At 43.3% G+C, this 17,822-nt stretch overlaps 2 protein-coding genes across 3 annotated transcripts; one reads left to right on the top strand and one right to left on the bottom strand.

Annotated features, from left to right (window-relative positions):
• Positions 1–903: 903 nt before the first annotated feature.
• Positions 904–5,767, bottom strand: vhl (von Hippel-Lindau tumor suppressor). The gene is made up of 3 exons (XM_029775352.1): positions 5,376–5,767; positions 1,853–1,975; positions 904–1,515 (listed from the first exon to the last, which is right to left on the bottom strand). The coding sequence occupies exons 1-3, from the start codon at positions 5,569–5,571 to the stop codon at positions 1,307–1,309; spliced, it is 528 nt and encodes a 175-aa protein (XP_029631212.1). The 5' UTR covers positions 5,572–5,767; the 3' UTR covers positions 904–1,306.
• Positions 5,768–13,207: 7,440 nt separating this feature from the next.
• Positions 13,208–16,697, top strand: LOC115207848 (oxytocin receptor-like). 2 transcript variants are annotated; one of them, XM_029775349.1, is made up of 3 exons: positions 13,208–13,325; positions 13,624–14,540; positions 16,361–16,697. In XM_029775349.1, exons 2-3 carry the CDS (start codon positions 13,676–13,678, stop codon positions 16,564–16,566), a joined length of 1,071 nt encoding a protein of 356 aa, XP_029631209.1. In that variant the 5' UTR covers positions 13,208–13,325; positions 13,624–13,675; the 3' UTR covers positions 16,567–16,697. The 2 variants fall into 2 exon arrangements, with proteins under 2 accessions (XP_029631209.1, XP_029631210.1); XM_029775350.1 differs by having other exon boundaries at positions 13,208–14,540.
• Positions 16,698–17,822: the final 1,125 nt, after the last annotated feature.

The following is a 17,822-nucleotide window of genomic DNA, read 5'->3' as shown; positions in this document are numbered from 1 at the left end:
TCTCCTCTGAACAGTTGATGTTGAGATGTGTCCGTTACTTGAACTCTGTGAAGCATTTATTTGGGCTGCAATGTCTGAGGTGCTCTAATGAACTTTTCCTCTGCACCAATGGTAACTCTGGGTCTTCCTTTCCTGTGGCGGTATTCATGAGAGCCAGTTTCATCATAGCGCTTGATGGTTTTTGCGACTGCACTTGAAGAAACATGAAAAGTTCTTGAAATTTTCCACATTGACTGACCTTCATGTCTTAAAGTAATGATGGACTGTCATTTCTCTTTGCTTAGTTGAGCTGTTCTTGCCATAATATGGCCTTGGTCTTTCACCAAATAGGGCTATCTTCTTTATACCACCCCTACCTTGTCACAACACAATTGATTGGCTCAAACGCATTAAGAAGGAAATAAATTGCACAAATTAACTTTAAACAAGGCACACCTGTTAATTGAAATGCATTCCAGATGACTACCTCATGAAGCTGGTTGAGAGAATGTCATGAAGCTGGTTGAGAGAATGTCATGAGTGCGCAAAGCTGTCATCAAGGCAAAGGGTGGCTACTTAAACAAATCTAAATAGATTTTATATTTGAGATTCTTCTAACACTTTTTTGGTTACTACATGATTCCATAGTTTTAATGTATTCACTATTGTTCTACAACGTAAAAAATAAAGAAAAACACTTGAATGAGTAGGTGTGTTCAAACTTTTGACTGGTAATATATATATATAATATATATATATATATATATATATATATATATATATATATTAGTTGGACATAAAATGTTAAAAAAAACAAAAAAAAAAACATAAAATCAGCTCCAAGTGATTGAAATTTTGGAAATCTGTTCCAAAGTATTCCAATGTGGCATAAAAGAGAGATATGTGACAGTGTACAAATGTAAGCAAGGTTTGAAATTATTATGCTTTAGTCAAATATTATATGTTTGTGCTTCTTGCAGTGATTTTGCAGTCAACAAATGAATTGTAATTATGTTCCAACCACCTGACAATCTGCAACAACAACAACAAAAACAGCCAGCAGCTGAATCATGTTGATGATCCCTTCTCTAAAGTCAGACCACTGAATTGGTTTACACATTTTTTTCCTAAGCTACAAAGACCATATTAAACAATTGCAACAACAACAAAAAATGGAGAAGACCCTCGGTAGTCGCTACAGCAGTGAATTCAACCCTGACCTCCTAGTGTCCAATCAAACCATCTTACATTCTGTTATCTTATTATTTTGATAGATTCAGAAACAACTTCAGAGCCATATAGCGATATCTATATAAGCACTCCTACTCTAAGTTGCTCCCCATGCATCCTGGGGTTGCTGCCTGTCTTCTAGGAGGCGCTGTTCCACGCGCTGGGCGATACGCATCAGGTCCTTCAGCACGCTGGGACGGTCCTCCAGTTCCTCATGGAGACACCGAGCAATCTCCAGCCTCCTGTAGTCCTCTGGACGGACCAGGCGCCGCACTACCTGGAGGGCACGCTCCTTCAAGCTGAGGACTGAGGGGAGAACACACATACACAGATATGACATCGTTTTTAGATTACAGAATAATAGTCCTTATGTGTGTTCTCGGTGCAGAGTAGTAGTAGTAGTAGTAGTAGTAGTAGTAATTAAAATAATAATGTGTGCTGATCAAAACACAGAACAATGACCTACCAGTCATAATCACCAGTGACCCTGCTGTTACACAGGGAGTACAATCAGACTAAAGTCCCATAAAAGGTCCAAACCTCTTAGCAGAGATGCCCACATACAGGGAGGCTACACTGTTATTGGTGTACAGATGATCTGTATAGGTCAAAGGAGAATCCAAACCTGATGTTTCTCTCTAACCTGGTAATGTGATGTTAACCTGGACAGCCTGTCCATTCTCCATTGGTTTGGGCAGGAACATCTCTTTACTATTCGCCTTCAGCGCCTCATCTGTCTCTGCATCTCTGAACATCCAAGGATGACCTGATAGAATAAAAACATTGAAAGGCATAAAGACGATAGATAAACACCAAGAAGAGCAAATACAGCATGACAAACAAATGCATATGTGTAACGTTTGTGTGAAAACAACCAGGCGTAACTTTGCTAAACTGCGCACTGTAAGGGTATATCTTTCTTTTTTGAAAGATTCTCTCACTTATTTGAAAATTAAGTTCCAAAAGGCTTCCAAAATAGTATCAAAAGTGAGGCGTATTTGCGTGTAGACAGAGCATCGGGATTGAACCAATGATATGTATTAAGCCTAGATGAAGGCTCCCTGTGAGTAGACCGAGGCCAATAAAGAGTGATAGGAATAACATGTGTTTCAGTAAGGTTGGCTTCTTGGCGTTCATAACCATGGTTATCAACTGTACTGCAGAAATGGAATTAAATTCAGAATATACACTGCTCAAAAAAATAAAGGGAACACTTAAACAACACAATGTAACTCCAAGTCAATCACACTTCTGTGAAATCAAACTGTCCACTTAGGAAGCAACACTGGTTGACAATACATTTCACATGCTGTTGTGCAAATGGAATAGACAACAGACACAGGTTTGCTGTGTCTGTCAGCGTAGTGTCCAGAGCATGGAGGCGCTACCAGGAGACAGGCCAGTACACCAGGAGACGTGGAGGAGGCCGTAGGAGGGCAACAACCCAGCAGCAGGACCGCTACCTCCACCTTTGTGCAAGGAGGAGCAGGAGGAGCACTGCCAGAGCCCTGCAAAATGACCTCCAGCAGGCCACAAATGTGCATGTGTCTGCTTAAACGGTCAGAAACAGACTCCATGAGGGTGGTACGAGGGCCCGACGTCCACAGGTGGGGGTTGTGCTTACAGCCCAACACCGTGCAGGACGTTTGGCATTTGCCAGAGAACACCAAGATTGGCACATTCGCCACTGGCGCCCTGTGCTCTTCACAGATGAAGCAGGTTCACACTGAGCACATGTGACAGACGTGACAGAGTCTGGAGACGCCGTGGAGAACGTTCTGCTGCCTGCAACATCCTCCAGCATGACCGGTTTGGCGGTGGGTCAGTCATGGTGTGGGGTGGCATTTCTTTGGGGGGCCGCACAGCCCTCCATGTGCTCGCCAGAGGTAGCCTGACTGCCATTAGGTACCGAGATGAGATCCTCAGAACCCTTGTGAGACCATATGCTGGTGCGGTTGGCCCTGGGTTCCTCCTAATGCAAGACAATGCTAGACCTCATGTGGCTGGAGTGTGTCAGCAGTTCCTGCAAGAGGAAGGCATTGATGCTATGGACTGGCCCGCCCGTTCCCCAGACCGGAATCCAATTGAGCACATCTGGGACATCATGTCTCGCTCCATCCACCAACGCCATGTTGCACCACAGACTGTCCAGGAGTTGGCGGATGCTTTAGTCCAGGTCTGGGAGGAGATCCCTCAGGAGACCATCCGCCACCTCATCAGGAGCATGCCCAGGCGTTGTAGGGAGGTCATACAGGCACGTGGAGGGCACACACACTACTGAGCCTCATTTTGACTTGTTTTAAGGACATTACATCAAAGTTGGATCAGCCTGTAGTGTGGTTTTCCACTTTAATTTTGAGTGACTCCAAATCCAGACCTCCATGGATTTCCATTGATTATTTTTGTGTGATTTTGTTGTCAGCACATTCAACTATGTAAAGAAAAAAGTATTTAATAAGATTATTTCATTCATTCAGATCTAGGATGTGTTATTTTAGTGTACCCTTTATTTTTTTGAGCAGTGTAGATGTTGTGGTGGCAGCTGCGGAGAAGTACTTGGGGGTACAACATTTTACTGCAGAAGAGTTACATTGTGTGCTGAACGATAACGTCCCATCCTCCCAGGCTGCCGGCCTGGTGTAGGATCAGATAGGGCCAGGTAGTGGAATAGTGGTGAGGTTAATGGGTATAGGGTTAATTAGTAGGGACATTTTTTTTCTCTGTTACCCTCCCCTTTTGTGTCACAAAGTGTAATGAATTTACACTCCATAAGAGTAGGCGGTCACAGCCCACACAGTAGGTCGCCTAGCAGTTAACAGAGTTGGGCCAGTAACTGAAAGGTCACTGGTTCCAATCCCAAAGCTGACTATGTGAAAAATCTGCCCTTGAGCAAGGCACTTAAACCTAATTGCTACTGTAAATCACTCTGGATTAGAGCGTCTGCAAAAAATGACTAAAATATCAAATAAAATTAAAATGTGGACCAATGTTTGTAGACCGCCACAATACCATAGTCGAAGAACCCTAGACGACTGACAGGGGAGAAGATGGTGGATGTTTTGTTTGAAACTGATGGCGCGTAGAGTGGAGATGAGAGTAAGAAGGATTTGACTGCAGTGGCGAAAAGGAAGGAAAACGTGAGAAGTGATTGTGACTCTAGTAAAGAGAGTTTGAACCGTTGGCGTTATCTGGGAGATCCGTTTGACGTCTCGATGAATATTATAGATGCATTGGATAAGGTTGCGTCAGAGAGGATAACAAGAAAGCGTAAGGAGCGTGCTTTGCAAATTAAACATTTACCAGATAGGAATGTGTCCAAACCCCTGCAGTGTGATAAATGTAAACTATTTGGGCATGTGTATGTAGACAATAGGAGTATCTTATACCAGTTGAGGCGAAACGCTGCAATTGTGGTGGCGAGCATGTGCCCGGATTCATGAAGTGCCCTGTTAGGGTGAAGGAGACGTCCTATCTCGATGCGTTGAGACAAGTGGAAGAACGTTGAAGAAACCATGGTAGTTGGATTAGAGAAAGCAGGAAATGTTACTCGGCAACAGGATTGTGATATGTTGCATGTTTAAAAAGGTGGAATTTGTATTGTTTATTGCATTGGTTATAAACTGCACCGCGCAGTCTGAGAAAAAGGCATTGCGCGCGCGGCTTAAAGTGTTTTGGGCCTATGGGGTTTTACAGCAGAGGCATTACAATACAAGGAATCCTGTCGACAGATGTTACGTCCTCACAGGCTCAGGGATGTGATTTGGACTATGACAAAGAGTGGTGTGGATTTTTGGATTGATATTGTATGATTATTTTCCCCATTTCACCTATTTTTTTTTTCGTTCACTACACGTACAGCAGTTGGCGGCATGCACTTTTAACGTTTGTTTGCGGACCGACATAATACCAGAAAAGAAGACTGACAGGGGGGCGCTGTTTTGAAGCCACTGCGCAACCATTTTGGTAACGTTACTCCATTGCAAAACAATATTTTGGAAGCTATATGAATTCCTTTATTAACAATTAAATTACTACAGACACCTTAATGTATACTTGGTTTATTGACAGCTATTGATTACCAATTCTTGAATTAACAGAAAATCTTACACTTAACGTTACTCGCTGTGGCTTATTTGCTAACTGGTGCTAGCCAAGCTTCTACCTACCTACGAAGGTCTTCATTCTCATTCCTCTTCCTGGCTGTAAAATATCGTAGGTTTGAGGTTCCCCGCGGAAATTAATCCATACTGGTCGCATGATTCGAGGACTCCGGTTACAAAACACTGCAATCGACGGTATTCTGCTTTTCAGAGACCTTACCAACGGGAGCTGTTCTTCTCCCCCTTGAATCTCTTGAGGCATAACTTGACGTTAGCTAGCAAAAAATATATATATAAATTGATCTAGCAGCTGTAGGTAAGACGATATGTCTTGAAGAAAGTATGATAAACATATAGATAATTATAAAGGTAACTTATTTAAAGTTGTTATATCTTGTCTTTTCATGCCAGCAAGTCGCTTGTGTTTGTTATGTAATTCTTTTCCGGTTGAGGAGGGCGTGGAAAGAATGTCTTCACTGAGTGGTCCGTTTTACTGTCAACCAATGGCTCCTGACCAATTACGTACCTCACACAATGTACATTTTTGAATACCTTCTGATGTCTATTTAGTTATTATTACTTACTTATTGGGAATAAAGAAATCGTGTGAATTGTAAAGCAGAAATATTATGACTTGTAAAGCAGAAATCTTCTTAAGTTGTTTTCTAAATGAGCAGCATTTGTTTATACCCGACAGTGGATATTTTTTTAACGCTGTTCACACACAGAGAAGACGATGCAGATGGATGCAAATAAAATGGTAATCTCGTCCAACCAGCTGGCTCTGAGTTGTCTCTATATGCTCTAGCAATTGAGCCTAAGGATGAGGTTAATAAAATGTTCGCACAATTACCCTCTTTAGAAGCGAAGGGAGCTTTTTGACATTGCTCTTATATGATTGTTGCAATTTTGTATCTATTTTTGTAGTGAATACAGTTTGACATGTCTGTCATTACAAGCAGGCCAACAACATACCTCTCCTGGCAGCACTTGCAGTGCCTCATGTTTCTTTTTTTTTCTTCATCACAAAAGGCACTGACTGGGTACATAAACAGGCATTTGAGTCACCTAAATGACCGACACTTTATCAGGCATACACTGTATACTCATTTTCAATAAGCCACATGGCTCGGTGTGAATGGATTTGGAGTGCAGCCTGAGTGTTGTACTGTATTTTATAAAATGTGTTGTTTAGATCGTATTGTATTTCCCTATGCTGACTGTGTACATAGGCTTATTACACTATTCAGCTGCCCCCACTCCCCTTTTCTAGAAGTTGCTGTCTCTGTGAAATGTGAAAAAATGAATGCTTATAGCCAAACCCTCAAAATAGTCAAAAGATGTTAATGGACGACCGTACCAGAAATGGAGAGGTGATTAATAAAGCCAGATTGAAAGAGCCCTTACGGCAGAGCCTGATGCTTGCATTCCCAGACATTGAGCGCAGCAACAACACCAGCAGCCAGATACTCATCTTGTGTTTGCAGAATAATTGGGCCATTAATTGACAAAATAGTTCCTAAAGTGCAGAAAAAGGCCAAGAACAAGGTGCACAGTCCTGCACAAATGGCTGCGTATGGGAAAGTTGAATAAAAGCACTGCGGTCAACTGTAAGTGCAGTTATTGTGAAGTGGAAAGGTCTAGGAGCAACAACGGCTCAGCCGCGAAGTGGCAGGCCACACAAGCTCACAGAACGGGACCACTAAGTGCTGAAGTGTGTAGCGTGTAAAAATCACCTGTCCTCGGTTGCAACACTCACTATCGGATTCCAAACTGCCTCTGGAAGCAACGTTAGCATAAGACCTGCTCGTCGGGAGCTTCACAAATCAGGGTTTGGCGGATGCCAGGAGAACGCTACCTGCCCCAATGCATAGTGCCAACTGTAAAGTTTGGTGGAGGAGGAATAATGGTCTGGGGCTGTTTTTCATGGTTTGGGCTAGGTCCTTTAGTTCCAGTGAAGGGACATCTTAACGCTACAGCATACAATGACATTCTAAACGATTCTGTGCTTTCAACTTTACGGCAACAGTTTTGGGAAGGCCCTTTCCTGTTTCAACATGACAATTCCCCCATGTGCAAAGTGAGGTCCATACAGAAGTAGTTTGTCAAGATCAGTGTGGAAGAACTTGACTGTCCTGCACAGAGCCCTCAACCCCATTGAACACCTTAGGGATGGCCCGCAGACTGCGAGCCAGGTCTAATCGCCCAACATCAGTGCCCGACCTCACTAACTCTCTTGTGGCTGAATGGAAGTCAGTCCCTGCAGCAATATTCCAACATCTAGTAGAAAGCCGTCCCAGAAGAGTGGAGGCCGATATAGCAGCAAAGGGGGGACCAACTCCATATTCATGTCCATGATTTTGGTCATGTAGTGTGTATAGTAGTTTAAACTACTGTGTACAAAACATGATGAAACCCTGCTCTTTCCATGACAGACTATCACGGTGAAAGCGATGATCCATTATTGATGTCACCTTTTAAATCCACTTCGAAAATCAGTGTAGATGAAGGGGAGGAAACAGGTTATAGAAGGATTACTAAGCCTTGAGACAATTGAAACATGGATTGTGTATGTGTGCCATTCAGAGGGTGAATGGGAAAGACAATAGATTTAAGTGTCTTTGAACGGGTTTTGGTAGTAGGTGCCAGGCACACCGGTTTGAATGTGTCAAGCACTGCAACGTTGCTGGGGTTGTCACGCTCAACAGTTTCCCTTGTGTGTCAAGAATGGTCCACCGCCCAAAGGACATCCAGGCAATGGCTGGCCAGTGGTCAAAAAACAGGTAATTGATGAAAGAGAAAAAGGAGGCTGACATGAATTGTGCAGAGCAGTGCATCTATCAATTCGCAGATGGATACACTGCTGCCACGAAGGGATGTACCTGATTGGCAATGATGTTCAGATATCCTGTGGCATTCAAACATTGATCCACTTTTATCAAGGGGCCCAATGTTTGCATGAAAACACCCCACAGCACCACCACCAGTCTGCAATGTTGACACGCGGCATGATGGATGTACCCGTGGTTTTCTCCATACCCTAGTCATCCCATCAGAGTGAAACAGAAGTACCGGGATTCATCATACCAGGCAATGTTTTTCCAATTCTCCAGCGTCCAGTGTTTTTGTTCCTTAGCGCACTGCAATCGCAGTTTTGTTTTTTGCTGAAAGAAGTGGAACTCTGTAAGGTCGTCGGCTGCCATACCACATTCGTGTCAAGGTACGATGAGTTGGGCATTATTTTATGGTCTTTGGGCACCAATGTTGTACTAGACTGTCAGTTGACTAACTGTAGCCCGCCTGTTGCTCTGCACAATTCGTAGCAGGCTCCTTTTTCCTCTTTAATCAATGACCTGTTTTTGACCACTGGCCTGACATTAGCTGGATGTCCTTAGGCTGGTGGACCATTCTTGATACACACGGGACACTGTTGAGCATGAAAAACCCACCAGTGTTGCAGTTCTTGACACTCAAACCTGTGTGCCTGGCCCCTATTATCATACCCTGTTCCTGTCCCCAGAGCATCTTATACGGTTTATCTCTTTTTGTAATGTGTTGAGGCCGGTGTTGTGCCCGAAAATCTCCCCCCTGCCAGAATCCCCCCCCTTCGCGTGAATGCACACACACTCAATTCTTCGTTGCTGCGACATGCTTGCTAGTTGAGATTTCTGCTCTTCACTCCGTTGTCAGTTCAGCCTACATTTCACTGGTCTTAGTAGCAGAAAGCATTTTTTATTTGTGTCCTTCAATGCAGCTGTCAATGATCACGTTAGGCTGCGTTTCATTTTATTTTTTTATGGCGGTTTAATCACGGGGGAGGCACTAGTAATGTCTGCAATTTTCAGTTTGGCTATTTGTTTCAAGTGTATTTGTCACGACTTCCGCCGAAGTTGGTCCCTCTCCTTGTTCGGGCGGCGTTCGGCGGTCGATGTCACCGACCTTCTAGCCATCGCCGATCCACTTTTCATTTTCCATTGGTTTTGTCTTGTCTTCCATCACACCTGGTTCCAATTCCATCAATTAAATGTTGTGTATTTAACCCTCTGTTCCCCCCCATGTCCTTGTCCGTAATTGTTTCTTGTAGTGCTTGTGCACGGTATGCTGGTTTACCGGGTTTTGTTTGACCCATTTCATGTATTGTTCTGTTGACGGTGGTTTATGATTATTAAACGACATCGTTGTAAATCAGTTTTCGCTCTCCTGCGCCTGACTTCTCTGCCGCCAGTACGCACCTCATTACAGTATTAGTCTATAAATAAATCTCTTTGACAAAATTTGTCATCTCTCCCATGTCTTATTCGACTAGTAGATGTTCTGAAATGTTTATTGCTTGCCTACATTTTACTCCCTCCTCTATGTTTATATACCACAAATTACTTATTAATTTTGGTTGCCTATCCTGACATGAAGTTTGTTCTATAGAAGGTATTTGACTCTGATGTGTGCACAGAAAGTATTTGACTCTAGCCACAAAATTAAGGAAATTAGGGGGGGGGGGGGTTCGGCAAGGCAAGGCCATTTTCTTGCCTGCCCCCCTTTTTAATTTCCTTCATTTTGGGGCTAGAGTCAAATACTTTCTGTGGCATACACTACTGGTCAATATGAGCTACCAATATGGTTATGAAGTGTGCCAGGCCTTGAAGTTACAAGATAGGAGGAGGGGGGGATTTCGGCAGGCAAGAAAATGGCCTTGCCGAAATCACCCCCCCCCCCCCTTCTAATTTCCTTAATTCTTTCACTAGAGTCATATACTTTCTGTGGCACACATCAGAGTCAAATACTTTCTATACAACAAACTTCACGTCAGGATAGGCAACCAAAATTAATAATTAATGTATGTGTGTTATATTAGAGGGAGTAAAATGTTGGCAAGCAATAAACATTTCAGAACAACACTAGTCGAATAACACATGGGAGAGATGACGAATTTTTGCAGAGAGATTTATTTATAGACTTCACGCGAAGGGGGAAGAATTCTGGCAGGGGGGAGATTTTCAACACCGGCAATTAAGGAGAATGAGAGGCTCAATTAGGCTAAAGATGTTGCAGAACTGCTGTATTTGAAGCACCACTCCCCTCTGTTTGCCTGATGTTGCTACGGCAATCAAGCTGTTTTTACCATCCCTGCCGCTTCTGCGGAGAGGTAGTTTTCTAAACTAAAACTCATAACAAGCATTAGGCTCTCGGTCTGATATGCACTTGTGAACACTTGAGTAACCTCCACTCGTTGCACTAGCGCCGTCGTAGTCTTAACCACGGCATATGTTCACTGATATCCACTTTTTCTTTCAATCAGTTTAATTTATTTTTCAAGGCCTAAGGCAATTTTTCAGTTACATTCCTCAAGCCCAATAAACAAACATGTATCTTCCTAGTACTTAAGGAAATTAAAAAGGTTTATGAATGACTTTTGAGGGTTAATGTCAAAACGATGCATATGTAATAAAATTATAATGTAGACATCGTTGACAGGCTCGTGGGCTACCCCTCCTTGTGGGGACTGCAGGGTGTCCAATACCAGTGGTCCGAGGCAACCCAGAAGCATCGGCAGTAAAGGGACATAAGCAATGTTTGATTAATTATTTTTGCCATCTGTGTTGTGTTCTTAATAACCTCTTGTAAGTTTGTAAGTTTACTCAAGGCCTGAGTTGAATGCTCTAGCCTACATTAGAACCCGGCCCCCAGGCCCAGACCATAGACTGATCAATCAGATCAATGGATATCTCTTTCTCGCTCTCTCTCATATAGTCAAACAAATGGACTGACTTCAAAAGTCTGTCTCTCTCTGATCAGGATTAATCCAAGTTAGTGCCGGTGGCCTCCATGTAATCAGTGGGATGTAAAGGTCCTCTTTGGAAATATGTTTACTGTAAGATGCACAAAACAGCGGTGTTAGCTTTCCAATACAGTATTGAGTGTTTATCTCCAATTGGTTAGACTCAAAGATTGTTCCCATTATAGAGGTAACTTACTCTCTGTTGACAACACGGGTCCTCTGATCCCACCTTCTCCATATCTCCCTCCCCATGGAAGACATACAGTCTGGACATCCAGGAGGCTGTGTGGAAGTTGCCCCCCCCCCTTTAGTGGGTAAAACCCAATGATGTGTGACTATGATGATGTCTATCATAACGCCAGAGGAGGACCTGCAGCTCCCAGGGATTCTGATACAGGGGAATATGTTGAGGGAGTCAGAGAGAGGAGCAGGACACGCTGGTCACAGAGGCTGATGAGAGTTATTAGTGATATAATTCTCTTGATCTTGTGTGTGTTCCATACAGCAAAATCAGCAAAATCAATGGTGTACATTTAACTCTGAAAGTGTTAAATGTACACTTTTTTCAGTGAACATATGAGTCCCACTGTACTGGTGTATAACACTTTTGAAACTATTAATGTCACGCCCTGACCATAGAGAGCCTTTTATTCTCTATGTTTGTTAGGTCGGGGCGTGACTAGGATGGGTAACCTAGTTTGTTCTATTTCTATGTTGGCCTGGTATGGTTCCCAATCAGAGGCAGCTGTTTATCGTTGTCTCTGATTGGGGATCATATTTAGGCAGCCATTTCCCCACTGTGTTTTGTGGGATCTCGTTTTTGTGTAGTTGCCTGTGAGCACTCCATAGCTTCACGTGTTCGTTGCTCTTTATTGTTTTTTTTGAGAGTTTCATTTAATAAAGATGTGGAACTCTACGTGCGCTGCGCCTTGGTCCGTCTCTCCACACAACCGTGACAATTAACACCAACACTGTTGGTTATTTTACACCACTTAGTGTTAATGTCACTCTTACAGAGTTAATTTAACTCCTGAATCAACACTAGAAATGTAACACAAAAAAAACAACACTGGCCAATTTGTTGTGCACATTAATACTTAAGTATGATATTTGTGATAGGCCTCTCGCAAGAGGGACCCCAAGTACAAACGTGTAAGAGTAATTTCTCCTCCAGTGTTTCCACAGAAAACATCTGTAACCAGCTGGAGTCAACTGTGTGTCTGGAATCAACACTGTCTGTTTCAGAACATCTGGAGGCTGTCAGGAACATTGCCACATTTCCCATGCCCTGTGATGTGTCTGTCTGGATAAGCCAATATAGGGAGGATGAGACTATAGGTCATAGGGTATTAGAGTAGATTGTTATTAGAGGAGTGCATTTATTGTCAGTATTGTTCCATTTTGTGGATGGAACACAGAGCATTTGCACGGGCAGGATCTGAACCCTGGTCAAATGGGAATAATCGACATCTTGAAAGTTACAGTAAGTGGCTGGTGATGTCCAATTGTGCACTCATAGAAATATTATTATTATTTAAATGTTATGTTCATTCAATTTTTAAACAATGCCACCCACTACCAGGCATACTGTAGGCCTATGAATTATGATAATTGTATCAATTTAAAAAAAACGTTGTTTATTAGATTTTTATATAACCTGCTCATTTGGGGTTAAGGTTTCAGGAAGCTAATTTCTGTCTAAATTGGGCTGTTCTCATTATCCCAGGAAGCTAATACATAATGACTGCAATTATTCTGTATAAACATGGAGCCACAGAGTTTATCATACTCTACAGTCTTTTATTGAGCTCTTTATGGAAAGGGAAATTATCTTGAAAGGCTGAGACAACTTCCGAACACTTGGTGCCTATGTAAACAGTATACCTCGCGCAGTCCAATGTAAACATCCGTTAGCTTATACAGACAGCCTAGCAGCCTGAAGCACTCTAGCCTATGACCGAACTGTAAATAAAAAATGAAAGCGTTGTTAAAAAAACAAATCAATAGTTACATAAAAAGTTTTGATAAACGTGTTGATATTTGAGACTTCTCGATAGAGTGGACAGGAAAGGTGGCAGTCGCTGTGCGCGCGAACATATGGAGCTGAAGGATAGCTCCACCCTGCTCCCACGCAAATAATATAAAACCCAGACCAACAGATGCAACACCTCGTCAATAGACTACTAGGCTGCAGCTCATGTCGACCCCTCCCCAACTTCTCCTGCGCAAACTAAATATCAGTTAAGTTGTATTTGTTTAAGTTATAGGCCTAAGTTTCTTTAGCCTATGGTCCTATGTTTTTGATGGGTTGAAATCATTGGGTATTAGTTATTTGGAGATTTAGGTTAATTCAAATTCTCGGACATGATGTCAGTATTGATGCATTGTAATTTTGAAAGTTAAATTAGCCTGAAACGCATCTTACTAACTCAGTAGTTTTAGATCAGATATGGTCGGTATATCATAACATTAGTGTAATAGCATATCAAAGTATCTCTGTTAGTCAGTGTATCAATTTTTGTCTTTGTTTCTCTGCAGAAGATCGCTCGTGCGTAAAGTTGCTTGCCTCTTCGCTCTCCAAACCTGAACCATGTACCCGTTTAATGGCAGTCTCAGTAACTTCAGTCTGATGATGGAGGCTGCGGACATGCCCCGGGATGAGAACCTGGCCAAAGTAGAGATCGCGCTGCTCAGCGTCATCTTCGTCAGTGCCGCTATCCTGAACACAGGGCTACTGCTGGTTCTGTGGAAGCGGCGCAAACAGGTATCCAAGATGCGTGTCTTGGTGTTCCACCTCTGCGTTGCGGACCTGGTTGTGGTGTTTTTCCAGGTGTGCCCGCAGCTCATGTGGGACATTACGGACAGATTCATCGGACCGGACCTTGTGTGCCGCTTGGTGAAGTATCTGCAGGTCGTAGGCATGTTTGCGTCCACCTACATGATCGTAGTGATGACCATTGACCGCTACCAGGCTATCTGCAACCCTATGGTCAAATTTCAGAGGAGGCGCAAGCGCTGGAACATCCCTGTTTGCATCGCCTGGGCGATCTCCCTCGTGGGTGGCCTGCCTCAGATCTTCATCTTCTCGCGGGTCCAGGTGGCGCCCGGGGTGTTCGACTGCTGGGCGGACTTTATCCAGCCCTGGGGCTTGAAGACCTACATCACCTGGACCACGCTGGTTATCTTTGTCTTGCCCATTTTGACCGTGGTGGTGTGCCAGGTGCGAATCTGTCGAGCCATCCAGAATAACCTTTACTTAAAGACGCACCAGGATGGGGGTAGCGGGGTTGCCTTTCAGCTGCCCTCCAGAACCAGCAGCGTGGCCGGGGTGTCCAAAGCACGAATCAAGACTGTGAAGATGACAGTGGTTATCGTACTTGCCTACATCATCTGCTGGACTCCGTTCTTCACGGTCCAGCTTTGGTCTGTGTGGGACAAGGACGCGCCAACAGAAAGTAAGAACACGGATATCAATCTTATTATAACTGTATAATAAAGTTCCCAAGTATGACTGTCAACAGGGTGTTAGGGGTGGCGCCCCACTTGTGATAAAACAATATATATATAAGCCTATATATTATATCATTCATGGATTGTGTTTTAAATGCTCATAAAAGTGGGGTAGATGTGTACATTTTCCTGTTTCAAAAATAGATTGTTTAGAACAAGCTGTTCAGTTACTACTCTGCTCCTCAGCGACTGCAAGCAGCCTGCATCAGCACCGCCTCCGTGGGCGCATAGGCCATGCTGAATGTTGAGGGGGTTTGATTAACCTCGCCCGGGCGCACATGTAGGCTTATTTTGCACCGGCTTAAAGTTGACTGCATGAACCAGGTGCCCGCTCTGTCCGACAGCAAAGTAGTCTCAAAACAAAAGTGATGTAATTCAGCGTGTGTAGTTATTAATAGGATTCTGTATTTTCCCATGCAAAAGTGGTTGCTTTTGAAAAAAACGCTTTATCTGCCTTCCCAATGAAAACTAGTTAGAACATTTTAACGTGTACTTTATGGAAAAGAGATTTCTGGACGATGTACATGCTGCCTTGTTAACAAAATGACAGAGCGGCACAGATTACTGTTCCATTTGACGAGGATGCTCCTCCCTCCCCGTTTTCGCCTCATGAAGTGACAGGCCTTTACCCGTTTTAACCCGAGCCAGCGTAAAATAACTCCCTCAATGATTGTATTGTTTTGCCAGCCAGCTATTTGCTATGAGGGGGAACTGCCCATAGCATAAATTATAACAGCACAAAGTAAATGGACTGACATGGGCTCTAAAATGTGCATCCGTTCAGTCAGAACTTCTGAGTCTGCTCTAGTCTCTCTCCCAATGAGTCTCTCATGCCAGATGGTTTACTTCTGCATGTGAGACTAGATCTGCTCTATCAGGTATAGATGTCGCTAAAGCAAATTGTAATGAACTTGTTAATAAATAATCATAACAGTCACGGGTGCCTGGGTCCTGATAAACCAGACAGCAACATCCAAGAAAGGTCGAAGGACAGAGGGATACACTAGCTAGAACATTCTCATTGCGGATCTGGTAAGACAAAAAATCTTGGCCAATTTTATAGTCCATCAAGGTAGGTGACAGGGTGACATGTGTGGACTAAAACAGGCTAAAACCGTGTGTATCAATCTCAAAGCATGATGAAAATAATTAGCCAGCTACAGTAATTTTGAGAAATAGTTTGGAGGATTTTTGGATCAAATTAACCAGTTCGGCTATCTACCGTTGATAAGTAGCTTGCTAGCTAGTTAACAGTTCACTCTCATGCCAATTTCAAGTCTTTCTAAACTAATATCTGACAAAGGGTGCGTTTGTAAATTCACTCTGGAGTGTCAGAGCGCGCTGAGTGCAGTCAGATTGTCCGTTCATAAATTCAGTGCATTTTGCTCTCGGAGCGTTCAGAGCGCACACTGGATGCCCAGGCAGAGGAGTAAGCTTGATGCAAGCATTCTGACCTCTGTCACGACTTCCGCCGAGGTCGGTCCCTCTCCTTGTTCGGGCGGCGTTCGGCGGTCGACGTCACCGGCCTTCTAGCCATCGCCGATCCACTTTTCATTTTCCATTTGTTTTGTCTTTGTCTTACACACCTGGTTTCAATCACCCAATTACTTGTCCACTGTCTGCAACGCAATGCTGCAAGGCAAACGCAGTGTTCCATTGGAAATTAATGTACTTCTGGTGTACCCAAACGCAATGACACTGTCGGTGTGATCGAGGCGTAGGGCACAGTAAATGTGCGTAATTTGTCCTTGTGTTGTCATTGCAGCCGCAACGTTCACCATCCTGATGCTGTTGGCAAGTCTGAACAGCTGCGCAAACCCCTGCATCTACCTGCTCTTCAGCGGCCAGCTGCCCAATAAGTTGACGGTGCTGTGCCGAAGGCCTTCCAACGGGAAAGACTCCATTAACTATGAGGCCACAGTGGTCAGCTCGCTCTACATGAGCTTCAAAAGCATCTCCGACTCCAAATAGAACACACGGTTTTCATATTCTCCCGGTATGGGGAAGCAAGTAACTGAAGGCACGCTTTAGAACCTGAAAGGGTTCTTTGGCTGTCCCCATAAGAGAACCCTTTGAAGAACCCTTTTTGGTTCCATGTAGAACCCGTAACCAAAAAGGGTTTTCAAATGGGGTACAGCCGAATAACCCTTTTGGTACTCTTTCTTCTAAGAGTGTATTTGCGCAAATACATGCTAAATACTGGGGGATAAGCCACCACTAATGGATGAAGGCTTGTGATGTGGGCTTGCGCTGGGTGTCACAGGGAGATATATCACGGATGTAACACCTCTGGCAGACAACATAGATTTCTGACAGTTTTCATGTGAATATTCTAAAATCCGCATAAAAACAATATGCGCATTTCCCACCGGAGGTGTGTTTTCATCAAATGTACTTGTTTGACTTGATGCAGATAAAAGTGTGCGCGTGGTGACGTAGGGCACATAAAATACCTTTTGCGGTTAAATACCGAATGTAACCAAGAAAAAATACAAGTTAAATGAGTTTCCAGCACATTTTCAACTCTACTGATGGTTTTCTAGCCAACAGTGCTATCTTATTTATATTTGTCAAACGGCAGCCAAGCATTGATTAACATGTCACCAGAAGAAAACCCTCGATATTTATTGGAAAGGAGCATCAAGCTCATCACCTTGCACTTTCACCAGCCTGTGAAGTTCATCATTTATTTAATCTGTAGCATAATAAACTGCATGCTTTCCCAAAGAGTCGTAGTGGGGGGGGCCACACAACATGTCATTACGTGACTCCAACTTTACTTCCATATGATGGTTATTATATCAATATTTGCGCAGAGCAGTGTTTCCCAACTCCTGTCCTCGAGTACCCAAGACAGCACATACATATTTGTTGTAGCGCCAGACAAACTCACCTGATTCAACTAATTGAGGGCTTAATGATTAGTTATCAAGTTGAATCAGGTGTGCTTGTCCAGGGATACAACAAAATGTGTGCTGTTGGGGGTACTCGAGGTTGATTAGTGTCCTACCTTTTTGTGAGTAAATGTCTAAATCTAATCTAACACTCGCAAACTTTTTGATTGTATAGTGTAGACTGCATTTACTGCCAGTGATTGTTTACAATAATCAAATGATCATCTTCAGCTGTTTGGTGCTTTTATGACGCCAGAGACGTGGTGAAAGAAGCAGATACAAAATAGAAGGTGCGTGTTCACAGACATAGTCCAATGTTGATGTAACCTAACA

Source organism: Salmo trutta, chromosome 14 (assembly GCF_901001165.1).
Source record: "Salmo trutta chromosome 14, fSalTru1.1, whole genome shotgun sequence".
In the NCBI taxonomy this organism is placed as follows: domain Eukaryota; kingdom Metazoa; phylum Chordata; class Actinopteri; order Salmoniformes; family Salmonidae; genus Salmo; species Salmo trutta.
Note: the sequence above shows the minus strand (reverse complement) of the source record. Positions and strands in the feature narration are given on the sequence as shown.